Source organism: Osmerus mordax, chromosome 8, assembly GCF_038355195.1.
Source record: "Osmerus mordax isolate fOsmMor3 chromosome 8, fOsmMor3.pri, whole genome shotgun sequence".
Taxonomy (NCBI): Eukaryota; Metazoa; Chordata; class Actinopteri; order Osmeriformes; family Osmeridae; genus Osmerus; species Osmerus mordax.
Window position 1 is genome coordinate 3,183,641 of NC_090057.1, and position 16,851 is coordinate 3,200,491.

Here is a 16,851-nt window from a genome sequence, read left to right on the forward strand (position 1 = left end):
AACCACACAGAGATATAAACTGTCATTCTGCTTGAGAAGGCCTCTGACAGGGTTTGACAGAGACCACGGCTGTAAGAGCTTGGAGAAAGAGTAAGCATGCCCATAAAGAACGAGAGCTTACGTTTAAACATCCATCGTTACAGCAGCTGTGAGGGGGATGACCCCCCTAAGCCCAAACACTGTGAAATATGACAAAATGTTTCTCTTTGGATAGTGACACGTCCCATTCCAATGCTTATCTAGGATTATGGCTTTGATTGATCAACAAACTCTTTTGTTAACCGTTTCATTACGCAGCTAGGTTTGTATGAACGGTGATTCACACAAAAGTTCTGCTCTGGTGAAAGCTTTAAAATCCTTCCCTGTTTAATCACTGCCAGTGAACCTTACTGTGTATACAGTATAATCTAGTAGATCTGCTGTTTGTGTTGTGATGTACATAAGGTTCTGAAAACGGACAGGCAGCAACATTTTGCTATACCACTGAACTGATGTTGTACAGTAGACAATTAATTATTGATAGACATATCATGGCAACCTCAGTAAATAAATGATCATAATGTTCATTCATGCTCCAGTTTGATGATGCTTTCCTTTTCCTTTGTTTTTTGTCCATGTGCGACCTTACTGAACGCCTGGTGTATGGTAAATAGCCCTTAAATTAGGTCCCTGGCCTTCCAGCTTGGTTATCTGTGATGATCGGAACAGTGTGCGCTGCTTGAAAAGACTCATTTCCCTTCTGGCGCATCATTTAACATGTCTCATTTGCGCAGGAAATATGCAGGTCACACATCCAGAGATTTCTGGTCACATTTTTACCTCACGTAATACTAAATGTTCTGGATAAAATTTCTTCTTTTTTTTTGGGGGGGGGGGGGGGGGGGGGGGTGTTATCGTGTAATAAATATTAATACCATTCCTTTGAACAAGTTAAATCAGAAGTGTGTGCCTTAAGCTAAAAGGACAAAAACATTTTCTGGTAACTGCACCTCAACCTAGATCTTTCAAGGGCAACTGAATCTGACTCCAAAACACAATCTGAAAATGCTCAGCAACACTAAGAAAAAGGAAATGTTGACAACATTTATGTAAATTCTTGGTTACTGTCAATGTTAGTGTCATGAATGAAGAGAGATGGTTGGCATGCAACCTCATCAATTTCATGATGCAAAAACAAACACTAAGACAGTCGTTCTAAAAAACAAAATCACAAAGTCACTGGTAGACAAAAGCTTCAGAGAAGATAATGATAATTATGTTTCACAAACAAAGATATGATAAGACGTTTCTATATATATTTTAGTTTTATTTTCACAAAATGTAATTCTTGTCCATGCTTCATATATATTTTAGTTTTATTTTCACAAAATGTAATTCTTGTCCATGCTTCATTAAAAAATACATTGAGTTAGCTGTCAAAGGTCATAAGTAACAAAAATTCTGTTCTGGTCGATAAATGTTCATGTTAATTTGGTAGCGCTTCACTTGAAGGGGGTCTTCATAGGAATTCATGACCTTTATGAAACCCTCCATGACAGATTCATGAGTTTAACGTGAGTTTAATCATTCATAGCAACCTTCGCAACACATCAATTTAACAATACTTTAATATCATTTGAGGAAGATTTTCGAAACAAAAGTCTGCTTTTTAAACAAGGACGCATCATAGGCATCAAAATGTATTAACAAAGATGAAGATGATAAAGGTCTGAGCAAGTTATTCATAGATTAGACCAATCAAGAAATTATATTAGATATTCTCAACATACCACACTGCTAAAGGGGATTTAAATACAATATAACACCTCATACGCAGCTCTAGTGTGTAGTCCTACATGTGTTCCTGATTGTGTGTGTGTGTGTATGTGTGTAAGTGAGAGAGAGACACAGAGAGATTGTGTATAACTTAAAAACTGAATTACACTTTTATTTTTAGAATTTTCTTTTATCTGTTACGTGATACTTCTACCCTCATAGGTGTTACGAATGATTATAAAGACCCCTTTCAAATAACGTGTTAATGTTAATTAAATGTTATAGACAAATAATAGTATTTAATCTGTCCTAGTGTTCTAGTACTTCTACAAACTTAGTGTGGAGCTACAGTATAATTTGAGGGCAGTTGTTTGGAGTTGAAGGCCAAATTCTGTGAATAAAAATGACACTCCCTGGTAGTATGTAATAATTACATTTAGCACATGAGTCCTTTCAGCAAGTGGCTCTTGATGCCTTGATCAGGAGTAGCTAACAGACTTGTGAAGGACAGTGTCTTCATTCGGACAATGCATTTCCATTTCATTTACAGACTCACACCTTGTTAAAGGCCACACTGAAAAGGTTATGCAAATAAGCTTTTCTTAAAAAATGATTTTGTTACGTTGATTTTGAAAATGGAGTCACAAGCAGTGTGAGAGCTGAAACTGGATCAGATCAAATTCGGCACTGGAAAGCTTTTACAGTGGATCTGAACAGGTTCACATTTAAACACAACACCACAAAAGCAAGTCTGCAATAAATCGTGCTCTAAAAATAACACACGCAACCCTTGAATACTGATTGTGCTTCGGTGGTGTTTGACAATATTTATTGCTTTCCCTCCAACGTTTGCACACTCCATAATGCCTCGTGATGAAATGGCTGCGATTTCAATCTGACCTTGAACGTGTTCCCTCCCTGCTCCGTACCAACTGTAACATGTAATAATGAGAAGCGTAAGTGACGTGGGGCAGCGGAAATGTCACTACAAATCAGGCTTCTAGGAGACAAAACAGGTTGTGCGCCACTAACGTGAACAAAACTGACAAACTTGGTAAACAGGGCGACGCTCGGAGACCAGAGGGTGTTTGTTGTTCTTTGAGCACGTCTAAAATATGACTTATAAACCTGGCTGACATTTATAGCTCCCGGTAATACTACGAGTAATGGATCAAATGAGCCGGAGTCATCATCGAAGGAAAGAGGAAACTCGGCGGTGCAATCATCATACACTAAATTCTCAAGACAATCGCATCGAAGCACAATCATGGCAACTCCAGCTCCACTTCTCTCTCTCTCATTCTCTCGCTTTCACTTTCTCGTCCGCTCTCTCTCTCTCTCTCTGTCTCTCTCTCTCTGTCTCTCTCTCTCTCTCTCTCTCTCTCTCTCTCTCTCTCTGTCTGAATGACAGCCCTTAAATACCCCTTGGCATGACTAGAGGTGAGGAATGCTGAATCAGACCCTCACATCCGCTGAAGGCCAGACAGCAGGTACACAACAGAGATCAACACCACAACACACAGCAGTGTTGGGTTTTCAGTGCCACAGCAAACCCTAAAGAGTTGGAAATTAGGATACAAAAATATAGTAACATAAAGGATTTTATACCTTCTTCACAATTATTTTATACACCAACGAAATCTACAAAAAAAATACACACAGCACCTACAGTTACTCTAAGGTGCCCTACCAACTCCATTATTTTACTTCCAGTCCTGTCATCAAACAACAAACAGTTGATAGCTTTTATATAATGCACAAAAAAGCACAGCCAATTTATGTTGTTATCTTACTAGTAGTGGATCATTACATGAAAAAAAATGTTTGCTGAGGGCCCTCTTCTAAAAACCTCACCCCAGAAGCCACACCACCATATATGTAAACATGAAGGAATAACATTTTCTTACAGTGTGTCTAGCGGTTTGGGCTAATGGGTGCTGGGCAGTCTGGTTCTCCACAGAGCTGATAATGAGAAACAGTGAGCTCCTAGTAATTTGTTAGCAGGAGTTAAGGTCAAACCGCAAAAGCGAGATGATTGAGTCACCCCCAAAGTCCCTATTAGAATTTGCATTTTAAAATATATCTATTATTTATGTGCGTATTATTCAAATGACAGGCTGAGAGACTCCCTCGAGTACAGGGAGCCAGGTCCAGACACACGGGAAGCCACCATGAGAGAGAGAGAGAGACAGAGAGAGACAGACAGAGAGAGAGAGAGAGAGAGAGAGACAGACAGAGAGAGAGACAGAGAGAGAGACAGAGACAGAGAGACAGGCCGACGGACAGGAACAGAGAGTTGGAAGAACAGAAGAAAAAAAATCTTTGAACTCATTAAAAGTGTCCATCATGACTGTGTGTGCCGCAAATGATGATTGTTTTTTAGGGTTTTTTCCTTCCCAGTTTGGCTGTAATAGATTAACGAGAGACTCTATGTAACCTTCTGCAATACCCTTTTGCGCCGACATCCAGAATTGATAACAGGTACTATGTTGTGTTGCCCCAAAAAAGTATAGCTCCCAGAATCTTTATTTCAACTCTCAGCGCAAGCCTTTGTTGTTAGCCTGAAATAAAATTATATCAGAAGGTCTAATCAATAGCCCAGACAATGCATGTCCATTCCATTTCATACAGCAGATTACTGAACCTCAGACTCCCCCCCACACACAGGCACACAGATGTTTAATTAAAAGGATATTAATTATGGTAATAACATGAGCACCCCATCCATCACAATACAACACAGCAGTGGATAACCAGAGAGACAGGCCGCTACAGCTGCCTGTGTTGTTCCACGTTCCACATTCCGTGTTCTGTGTTCCGAGTTCCACATGGGAAGCTTCAGGACCCAAGCTGATCAAACATGGACCTGATCCATCCCAGATACCAGCTCAGAGGGGGGGGGGAATGGAACACACAGTCAATTGGATATTGATTTTGCCTCCCAGGATATTCAAAGAAACTTCTCAGAAGCCAGGGGAGATGTCTGTGTTGTGCACCCGCTTAGAAAACACCGCCAAGTCACCTGAAGACTTTTGGAAAGAACGAACATCTACAAAGGTTATTTCCAATCAAAGGCAGAGCAGTCAGCACAGTAACCTCACCACTGCTGAGGAAAATATTGGTCACTGTTGCCAGGAGTCAAGATTCACCCTGAGGCACCGATATTGAATCATCCACCATAATTGCTCTTTTACTAGGCAGATTCATTTATACACACATACACCATACCACAAAAGAGCCCACAAAAGCAGAAAAATGATGCTTGGGAGCACATGTACACATCTATGTCAAAGGTATGAGGCATATCCAAGTGAAGAGGCAACCATTCTCGTGACTGTGTTTACCTGACAAAGATGAACACTTGATCACTCTGATGACAAACATCACAAGGTCTGAGAATGGTATCTAAATGCTATTTCGAAAAACGTGATTGATGCTTTTAAAACCCTGCATTTGTGCTCAGCTTTCGGACAGAGTTAACCTTAAGGTGGCGGTGCCTCTGAATGTCAACCCTTTTCCATGCAGACCTTTTTAAATGCCACCACTCTCTATTCTGCCCTCGTTGAACGGGGGAGACAAAGAGGAGGGGGGGGGGAGAATGGGGGAGAAGGGGCAGTGACAGATAAGAGGGGAGCAAGCAAATGACACGTAGTCAGCTAGATTCAGCGGGGAGTTCATTTAACACCTGAAGGGGAAGAACACGACTGCTAAGTGCGGGGTCTTTCAAGGGCTGGAGAGCCGATCCGCTCATCTGCAGATGTGCTCAATTACAGTGAGTGGACAGCTGACTGGAAGCTCAGACAGACCAGGCTCGTCCTCTGCTTACCGTGCGGGAGATGCAGATTCTGTGATAACCAGCCTGGCGGTTCGGCTGTCTCCAAGAGCTAAATGTGTCAACGTACTAGCATGCACAAAGCTACTGCTCTCATTATCGTGTAACCTTTAAAGCAAATCGTTCTGTTCTGCCATCATATATTTCTCCTCAAGGGGACACTCTGTTTGAGACAGTATATTGTATGTAAGATTATGTGTGCGATGCCACAAACGGCATATGACACAGGTGACATGACTGCTTAAATCAGCTGCCATGATATGTTCAGTGGTGGTGATGGTGGTAAAGGGCAGCTGGGCAGGTCAGAGGGTCATGCTTCGACTACAGAACACAACCCCCTGAATCTGACCTATGACCTTATGACGCCACAACGAGGAAGTGTTGAAAGCTCCGTGGAGGCATCATCAGAGGACTGTCGGGACAAATCTAACAAGACAGCCGCTTCGGCGTGCGTTGAGATCATAGACCTCCGCGGTGGACCGGGGGCCTACCAACATTTCCCTCAAATGGAAAGTGACAAGCTTTCAAACCCTGTACATCACAGCTCTTTTGACCTGAAACATGTGGACAATGTAGCCGACTATAAGAAAACGTTTTGTCGGTTGGGGCTTTGCCCCAAAGACTTCCAGACCGGGAGAGATTGAGAATCGAGCGTCGTCGTCGCCGACGCCTCTGCACCCCAGTGGTCTATTCTCCGGCATCAAAGCGCACCTCTACCGCCGCCGCTACCACTGCCACTATCCCATATTACATCTCTGCCACTCAGCGCCAACGGATCAGCAATCCAATTTCACACACGTACGCTCACTGGGAGCTACGCTTGCAGAACTGCAGGGACAAGGATGCACGGCGCCAGGTAGACTGGGATACGTTTAAAGCGGAGAGAAAGAAGAGATGGGGACTGATAGGGGAGAGGAAGAGAGAACGATGAAATAGAGAAATAGAGAGGGGGGGGGGTAGAAGAAGGGTTTTGTATCCCTATCGTAAGAACTATCATTGGACTCAACCACAGAAGGGAGGGGGGGGGGGGATTAATGTTCACAGTGTCCTAGGCTCATCCAGTCCTTCTCTAAACAGCGCACCTTCTGTATGGAAAAATTGCATCATGGAAATACATGGTAAAGAGAGTGAGAAAAGATAGATATAGAGAGAGAGAGACAGAGAGAGAGAGGGAGAAGGAGAGAGAGAGGGGATGGGAGAAAATTGATAAGGAGAGCGCTGGTGAGATGATGTCTGTACAGTATACCTTTGTTTACCCAGCAGCGTCTCCAATGCTCACTCCTATTCAACCACATAGACAAAGGACCCTGTGTTACAGGAGCAGATAGACAGCAGCGAAACATAACACTCTCTGTTCCTGTCTTGATCCCAGATAGCATGAACAGTCACTGCGGGCATAGAGGGGTCTTGTATTATTCATCTTAAACGGAGAGGTTTGAATGTGATACTGTATATTATAGGCTTATTCCTCTGAACAACTAAACTCAGTGGTGTGGGTGGAGAACCAGAGTCGCCTGTATCCATGCCCTCCCACACAGCTATGCGGAGCCCAGGAGAGCACACACACCCCCTCACTGGTCAGCTCCCACTACCAGCAGGAAGCATGCGGGCCTTTGTTATGCCCACACAGGCTGGTACAACCATCCCATGCTGCCACAGCTCTGGATGGGTTTTTATTATCGGAGGAGAGTTGTTTCTGGTGACAGAACAGCAGACGTGGTTTGTTCCTGGCTTTCTGACCAGATTCAGATCAGGGTCCATGTGGTGGAGGAGGAGCCTAAACTGGGACAGTGGAGACGGTAGGTGAAGACTTGGACAGGAAGAGAATGTTCCGGGACAGAAAGTTAAAAAAGACAGACAGACGGACGGACTGGCAGGCAGACACAGACAATAAGAGAGACAGAAAGGCAGACCAACAGGAAGGCAGACCAACAGAAAGGCAGACCAACAGAAAGGCAGACCAACAGGAAGGCAGACCAACAGGAAGGCAGACCAACACGAAGGCAGACTGACGGAGGAGTCTGTTTACCGCGGTGCAGCAGACCCCCCCAGACAGGAACATGCACTGTGGGAAGATTTAGGCTATACGCCATGGTCCAACATTCTGCTACAGAGATTGACAAGAGAGGCTGAGATAACAGATGGCTCCTCCTTTTCCCTGACCTTCTCCTGTCACACAAACTGTGCTCCAACACTCAGATGGCTAGGCCTCTTATTTCTACATCTCATGCTACAGAAATGCCACAGGAAAAACGCTATTTTGATCAGCGAATGGAGTTATTGATTGCGGAATGTTCTACGATTTCTATACGCTCAGGGAAAAAATTAAGCAATGTTGAGCTGAAGCTTACTTTCACTGTGACATGTTTATCTGACAGCGAACAGTCCATTGACAGAGGTGAGTATTCTTTGTCCTTGATTCCTAGGTCTGTGCCGTTGCCAGGTCTGGTTTAAACCCCCCTTAATGCGACCCACATGATGACAAGGCCTGCAGTCCCTAGGGCACTGGTTCTGGGTAAACACAGGATCCATGCTCTCCTTAACACTCAACTGTTTCCATGCAGCATCTCGGGGAAAATCACTGTTCAATCAGCGAAAATCAAGGTCCATAATAAGTCCTATTGTTGCCTTGGGAATGCTTTAAAAAGGGTATTTCTATACTGTATAGCGATGTATCTAACTACATGCTCTTCCGGTTCTACCCATTTGCACTTACTTGCTTTGAATTATGAAGCATACAATGTATGCTTCATGTTTTGGCTACCAGCAATGTTTTGGGGGCTATCTCGTTGTTTATGATCATTGACCTATGCAGTTTTTGTAAAGCTCTTTCTTGTAAGTCGCTTTGAATAAAAGCATATGCTAAATGAATACATGTATTCTGATGTGTTTACTTGCAGTAAGACTCCTCTCAGATACAGCAGAGGAGAAAAGGCAACTGTTCTAATGTGAGAGGGTTCTGGAGTTCTTCAAGGACAACACTCTCTGCTTCCACGGCGAAGACTCACTTTATCAGAGCCCACATATGGATCAGATGGACATCTCAAAGAGAACCCAACGCTTTATAAGCAGCTCTGCAGGGAACCTCTACACTATTCACAGATAATACAGGACTTGCACACACACACACACTCACACACACACACACTAACACAAGTTGCCGTGGAGTGCTTTTCTGCCAGCTTTCGGCCCTCATTAAGAGTAAAAGCCATGAAGTTCGAAATCTTTGACAGAGAAAAAGGCGGCAACACGGGACACCCGTCTTTGACCTTGGAAAAATACTTTCAGGTTTCTATATAATCAACATATAAATAGAAGATCAGGCTTCAAGGATACAATGCTAAAAGACAGGAATAGAAGTCCTCTTCGGTCATTAATAGTTGATCGACCTACTTGTGAATAACTGCAGAAAGAGACGTGCCTCCTCTTAGATCAGTCACCCTGAGTGACAACGCAGACGAGATTATTAATCAGAACTGTATATTTTTGCGTAGTATAACCCTGCCACTCTTGAGAGAGACAAAGAGACTATAAATCCAAGCTTTTAAATCCCACACTCTGGCCTGCAATTTATAGCCTTGGCCAATGAAGATATTCAAATTCCCGCTAACAAAGAAATACCATGATCCATGATGCAGAGGATTCGGTTTTCTTTTGTTGAAGCTTTACATTCCAAAGATTTTCTACACTGAATGAGATAGTACAGTGACTATCTTATCAAAATGTACCTTGTTGACATGTACAGTTCTTAAAAACTCACCTCAGTAATTAGATCTCAACGGAAATAATATTTACAGTCTTTGAACGACTTCAAGTCAACCATTGACACAATAAGCTTTTAGAAAACTGTTAAAGCAGAGGCAGACTGCACAGACTATTTATGGCAGCCCTGGTTCAATAGCTGTTCATGGAAAATTCCCAGCTTGTGGCAGTATCCATAGGGGATCAGGCATGTCTTTGAGACCACATGGAGAGCCTGTCTGCTCTGTAAATGTAAAATTCCTACTTATCAGAATGATCTCGTTCTTTCACTTGACAGTACAATTGCAGCAGACTTACCTTTTATTCGAGCCTAATTCAAGAGAAATTTCCACCTGTCAACCTTTCTTTTTATTCCCTCCTGCTCTTTCTATCTCTCTCGCGTGCGCTCTCCCTCCCAGACTCCCCAGCATGTGCCTTTTTAAACTTTAATCATCTTACTTTTGCTGCGACCTCCCAGACAAGGTTATCATACCTTCAAAACCAAGATGTTTTTGTTGAGCCACAGCCTCAGTGAAGATTTTGATGATTTCATCAGTCGTATATTTTCACAAGCCGGCTCTTTTCTTCGCCTCTCTGACTGATCGTATATAAGACCCCACCCTGCCAAAGGTGATGTTGGTCTCTACGTGTGTCGGCGCTTCAGGGGGGAGATCCTACACAAGCGGTGTTGTGTGAGTTAATCTGAGGTGGCACACAGGGTTTTCTCCTCACTCGACTGGTTCCATGGGCGTATCTAGCCCTATTTTGGGCCCCCCCCCAAAAGTTGCCTTAGCCCCCCCCATTTAATTTTTCTTCATATTTTTTATTTATTTATTTTATTTATTAAAAATTTCTTCTGGGGGAACATGCCCCCAGACCCCCCTAGTTTTGCTGGGTCACAGGAAAAATAATAGGTTTTATCTAGGGGCTTAGCCCCCCCAAAAGTGGGAACCTAGATTTGCCCCTGACTGGTTCCTTTTCAAAACAATGAGCTGACGCACGCTCCATCATGCGCACAGTACAGCTCAGTGTGATATTTTTAATTACGAAAATATAAATTTTGCAACAATTAGCCACAAGTCTGTGCTGCTCTCCTGGTATTATGTACAGCACAGCAATGAAAAATGTATATTTGAGTCACAGGCTCAAAAGGCTCACAACATATTAATCAGAGGAAGAGGGATTTGCCCTCTCAAACTGGGGCATTAGACTTCAGCTCTGACAAAAATACCCACATGTATCAATGGGATAGTCACAGAAAAGGAGCTTTCTCCAGAATATTAATATTAGCATTACTTGATGAAAGGATCCACTGCGACCTGTCCTCAAACCCTCTTAGAGCCTTTCAAATCGCCCCAAAACACACTGAAAGAATTTCCATCCGCAAACATTCCCACCGCCATTATCCACAGACCAATACATCGTCCAGCGAGCAGGTGAAAATTGGCTGGTCTCCCATTGTGGGTAATTGCTTGATGAATCTATGTAAATGAATGGTCGGTGTCACTCCATATGACCTAAATAAACCTGATTGTGGTGCTTCCTCTTCCTCTAAAACCACAGTCAGTACTGTCCTTCTCTCGCCATTCATCACCGGACACAGAAATAGTTCAGTCAACTGCCTTGGATTTATCTCTCCATGCAGCTGGGAACACAAAGTGATAATACATAAAAGTTAATTAAAACCGGACCGGGATAAATAACAAAGAGCACCTCTAAATGAAACGCAGTATGCTGTTCCACGCGGCTAGTCGGGCACTATGATGGAAGAGGCTGGCAGATGGCATGCATCCTGCCTCAGCGGTCGCCTTCTTCACGCACACATGGCCTGCCTGCCTGGGACACTACATGCCCTGCGGTGTTCTCAGATCATGGAACCAGCACAGCACAGCGTTTCAGAGCTGACAAGAGAAAACAAACTGTACACATATGCACGATTGGCACACACACACACAAACACACACACACCTATAGATTTACACACACACATGGGGACACACTTGTGCAAGAGCACAGATTTTGTGCTGCTTCTCCTTCGCGTGATGCCTGATGCAAAATGTCCTCACAGGAGAGATCAATAAGAGTCTGTCAGCGCTTTGGTGTAGCTGTGCCTGGATCGAGCATGGAGCAAGGAAAGAACATGGGAAGGAGAAGGAGAAAGAAAGACAGGGGGGGGGACAGACAGAGGGGGGGGGGGGGGGTTGAAAGAGGGACCCTCCACTGACAGCTAGTGGAGGTCTATCAGCGTGTAATTGAAGAGCACAATAAGAGGCCTGCCTTCTCAAACACGGCTGTTCTGTGAGGGCTGAAGAACAAAAGAGTGTCACAGGCGATATAGACCAGAGGGATGCTTCTCCATGGTGCACTCACTAGGCAGTGACATATCAGGGGAACGCATCTGCATATTGTTGCACGCACACACACACACACACACACACACACAAACACAGCATAGACTAATAACTGACAAGCCAGGCAAGGAGTGCTGATGCTAAATGTATAGCCACTGTACTGAGCGACTCTAATTGCCTTGGCAGCCACTGAATGATGACAATGGCCATGCAAGGCGTTGGAAGGAGCCTGCCCAGATATACAGTATGCAATTATTCAGCTCACAAAGGGGCCGGTTCTGGTGCCGGAGCAGATTTAACATTTCTCTGGTCAGTGAGTTCACTGAAGCACCTAATGATGAGCACTTAGGAGGTAAATTACTGGAGCCTTGTTTACCTCTGGTCTGGTCTTGGCAGCACTTAGCACCAAGTCTGAGAAAAGGCTCCTCTGCTGACAGGGAGAGAGCGGTGAGAGGCTGGAGGCTTCCTCCAGCCTCTCAAGTTGATATTAAAAGAGCGCCGATGTGATACTGAGAAGAAGCGTGAGATGAAGATGAATGGTCGTCATGGTAGCAAAGGCAGGAGCGAGAGAGAGAGATCGAGATAGAGAGCTGACACTTTTTGTTAAGATCTCTGAGGGCTGAACTCCTCTTGATATGGAACAAGAGTTCTCTGTGCTCACTCTAGAGCACACACTCTAAAAATATTAACTGAAAAGAGTAACAGGTAGGTATAAATAAAAATAAGTCTGTGTTTGGCCCAAGCCAGTCTAGCATCTGAATAAGGGTAAAAGCCTTGTGTGATAATGTGTGCCACATTATCGTTCTGCACACTTGATCGATAAACAAACCGCACACTTGATCCTTGGTATATGAAGTTCATCACAGGAACACGGTCTACGGGATGGACTTTAAGCCTCTAACTACCGACCAGCAGGAGCTTCTTAAGCACCGTAGGCTTGGACCCGTCTCTGCAACTGCCTCAGGTGATTTACATAACGACGGGAGAAAATTAGCGAGGAGGAGAAAAGAGAGAGAACAAGCCTGCCATTTGGCAGAGAGGTAAAATGAAGATGGAGGTAAACGGTTTGGCGGGGAAGAAGAGCGGGGGAGAGAGAGAGAGAGAGAGGGAGAGAGAGAGAAAGAGGGAGAGAGAGGGAGAGAGAGGAAGAGAGAGAGAGGGAAAGAGAGGGAGAGAGGGAGAGAGAGAGGGAGAGAGAGGGAGAGAGAGAGGGAGGCTGGAGACCTCAGAGATAAAAGAGAGAGGGGTATTACAGAAGGCAGGGAAAGAGTTGGGAGGGCTGGGAGCGTTGGAGCATGGAGAGAAAAAAGGACAGAGTTGGAGGGAACAGAAAGAGTAGAGAAAGTTAGGAGAAGACAGAAGGAGTTGGAGAACAGTGAAAGAGCAGAGAGTTGGAAAGCACAGGAAAGCGTGGAGAGAGTTAAAAGGTTTTGTTGGAGGGGGCCCCAGGGGGGAAAGTGGGAGAGATTCATCAGAGACCAGGGAGAAGAGGATGACAGCCTGGAGTCCTTACCTTCACAGAAGCAGCAGTAACCGATCCGCCGATCGACACCCCACGCTTGACGACCATGTCACCGCTGGACGTTGTCACGGCAACTGTTACCGGGGTGGGGAGGAGGGACGGAATAACGGGAAGAGGGAGGAGCCCTGGTCGGTTGTTTCCGTTGACGACGGCGGCGGCACAGCTGTGATTGGCTCCTCCGTTGTGGGGGACGGACGCTCGCACGTCTCTGCGCTCCCACGATCCCCGGTAGTCCCTCTCGAAGCGGTGGTGGTGGCGTGACATCACTTCCTCTTCCTATCAGAAGGATCGACAGGGGTCAGCCTGGACAGAGATGGGTAGAAGGGGAAGAGACAGGGGTGAGATACTGTATGGTATTTAAAACCCTGGTCTAACATCCAGTCTCTTGAAAGGCATGTTGTCAGAGAAGGCCATGGGAAAGCTTCACACTAGAGAATTGGATGGAGAGACAGAAAGACAGACAGAGAGAGATGGAGAGAGAGACAGCGAGAGAGAGCGACAAAGAGAGGGAGATAAAGCGCGGGAGAGAGAGAGAGACAGACACAGAGAGAGGGAGAGAGAGAGAGAGAGAGAGAGAGAGAGAGAGAAAGAGAGAGAGAGAGACAGTGGGGGGAGGAAGTGATTGTGTGAATGCTCCCAGCATCTGCTCCCAGTGCGCCTGACTGACATGGAACACACTCCGGCTCATTTGTTGATTCTAATTCCTATTCTCCCAGTCGTTAATGAGAGCTGGAACAGGAAGAGGAACGAGCATCACCACGCAGGTCTATAAAAAAACAACCCCTTTTTAAAGGGCTAATTAGAGTTTGGTTACCAAGGATATTTTAGGCTTCAATCAAAAGGTGAATTTGACCAGCTGCCCTGACTCAATTCAACTCTGAAGTTGTCACAGGAAGGTTCTGTGCAGTGCAGACAGACAACATTGTACCTGACTGTGTCACAGGTTATTATGAACATGTCTGTCAAAGATAAACCCCTATTCAGACACACAGAGGAAAAACCAGGTTCTTGGTGTGAAAAGGGTCACCATGACATTGATATAGCACACATCAAAGTTCTGTACCACAGGCAGTGTGTCACTTTACTGTATCTTAGATCACACAGCTGAATCTGGCCCTCTGTAGTAAAGCCCATCACAGGGGGGTTGTAGTGTATTGTAGTCATCACCAAAGCAATGCTATGCTTCCTAGCACACGATAAGAGGCCTTAAAAGAAATAAATAACAACCTCAAACCGGGTTCAGAAACCTCCATGCAAATCCCTGGATTGTGAGGCGAGAACGTCAGGGAACGGTAAGTCTCTCTTCTGAACACAGGGGTCTGTCACGCAGATCCCAGACTCGCAGGGAACACGCCATGAAAGGGATTGGTGAGTGTGTGTGTGTGTGCGTGTGTGTGCGTGAGTGCAATGGTATGCGTCTTTGAGAGGGAAAGAAGAAGGGAGCATGAGAGCATGGCACACGCACGCCGTGAAACAAGTGTCTGTATACGTGGCTGTACGCAAATACTGCCCGAGTGGTGCAGTATGTGTGTGTGTGTCCAAGTGTGTGTGTGTGTGTGTGTCCAAGTGTGTGTGTGTGTGTGTGCGTGTCCAAGTGTGTGTGTGCGTGTCCAAGTGTGTGTGTGTGTGTGTGTCCAAGTGTGTGTGTGTGCGTGTCCAAGTGTGTGTGTGTGCGTCCAAGTGTGTGTGTGTGTGTGTGTGTCAGCCGCCAGTTTGAAAGAAGTGTGGAGGAGCTGTGATCTAAACAGGGCCTGTGGGGGGGGTGGCGAGTCACCAGCCTGGTGTGAATCTTCCCTTCAGAGGAACGTGCTTCTCAGACAGGCTCTGGGGAAGCCCAAAGCAGACCAACACAGCCGGCTGCTAGCGCACCACACAGACAGACACACAGAAACCAGGGGCAGCTTTGTTTTGCTGTTGTAGTGAGCGGCACATCATCTTTTTTAAGAGAGAAAAATGTTAGCAGAGTGTAACAAGCGAGGACGACAAGGCAGGGTCTGAGCTGAGACAATGAAGCAGGTGAACGGTGTGCTGTGCGGCGTTATCTCTCGCCCGCCACACAGCAGCGGGGGAAGGAGGAGACTGAAAAGAGGAGGTTGAGTGCAGCCGTGGTGTGTTAGGAGAGTCAGGTGGCTGAGCGGTGAGGGAGTCGGGCTAGTATTCCGAAGGTTGCCAGTTCGATTCCCGGTCATGCAAACTGACGTTGTGTCCACTTCACCCTACTTGCCTCCGGGGAATGTCCCTGTACTTACTGTAAGTCGCTCTTGTCTGCTAAATTACTAAATGTAAATGTAATAGAGAACCCACATGGCATTGATCTCAAGCTGTCAGCCCCTCTACAGAACAGAGGCTTAGAGGAATATACAAAATACTGGCCTGTGTGTGTGTGTGCAGACATGTGTGTGTGTGTGTGTGTGTGTGTGTGTGTGCATGCATACATGTGTGTGTGTGTGTGTGTGTATGCAGACATGTGTGTGTGTGTGTGTGTGTGTGTGTGTGCATGCATACATGTGTGTGTGTGTGTGTGTGTGTGTGTATGCAGACACGTGTGTGTGTGCATGCATACATGTGTGTGTGTGTGTGTGCCAGCTCCTTCCTCATCCCTGGCACTAGAACTGAGTTGGACATGTTCAGCTGACAATGACAGAGGCATCACAGGTGCCTGAGGTGCAGCTCATACAGTACACCTGTGGACCATGTCACCACACACACACACCATACCCACACCACACACACAACATACCCACACCACACACACACACACACACACAACATACCCACACCACATATTCACTGACACCCTCCTTTCCATTCAACCCAACTTTGACACATGACTTTACCTCCTCCATACTGTAACTAAGGTATATCAACAAAAGAGAATACTCTGGACACTCAATAAACAGACTTGTGAATATGACTGCAAAATTATCTGCACTGGATGGCAATTCTAGTGTTGATTTCTATACAGAAGTCATGATTTGTTCTCCTTCGACACACAATATAATCATTTACCAGTGAATATGTAAATAAAAGTGTATTATTTTGAATAAATATTTAAATGAATTCAGAGCTGCACAGTGAATGTCCTTAGAAAGCACCTTGAGTGGGAACACAGATGAACATTATTCACCTGGTGTGTTTTGGAAGAGACGACTGCACGCACACCGAACGACTGCACCGAACGACTGCACCTTTGACTGACTGACACCGCCACTGAGCAGCCAGTCATCTGATGCGGGCGGAGTCAGCTGAAGTTAAAAACACGTCTGTTGGAGGTTTTGGTCTCCGATCGGAAAAGCTATTTGCACACTGCTGAAGTGACAGAATCCTAATTGCACCAGGCACACTGTGCGGCGTGTGAGAGAGAGGGAGGTGTGTGTGTGTGTGTGCGTATACCTGCTGTGTGTATTTCCTGGGTGTATTTAGGTGTGGTTTGCATGTCACTGTGTGTGTACATGTAGTGTATTTATGTATCAGTGTCTGCGTGACTGTGCGTATGTCTGTGTTGGAGGGCGTAAAACACAGGCTAGAGATGACTGACAGGATTATGATTAGCTGAAATAAAAGTTCTCTCGCAGGTATGGATGCGAGAGACACACACCCAAAACTGCAGCATCTGTCACTTTAGAGAAAGAGACAGAGAGAGAGACCGA

General features: G+C 45.3%; 1 protein-coding gene across 1 annotated transcript in view; it reads right to left on the reverse strand.

The window, feature by feature from the left end:
* LOC136947384 (kelch-like protein 29) overlaps positions 1 to 13,486 on the reverse strand; it is a 94,836-nt gene extending 81,350 nt beyond the window's left edge. Inside the window, exon 1 of the mRNA XM_067241442.1 lies at positions 13,193 to 13,486. Coding sequence (XP_067097543.1) covers positions 13,193 to 13,465 — 273 coding nt within the window. The 5' untranslated portion in view covers positions 13,466 to 13,486. The remainder of the gene's footprint in view (positions 1 to 13,192) is intronic.
* Between the last annotated feature and the right edge of the window lie 3,365 nt (positions 13,487 to 16,851).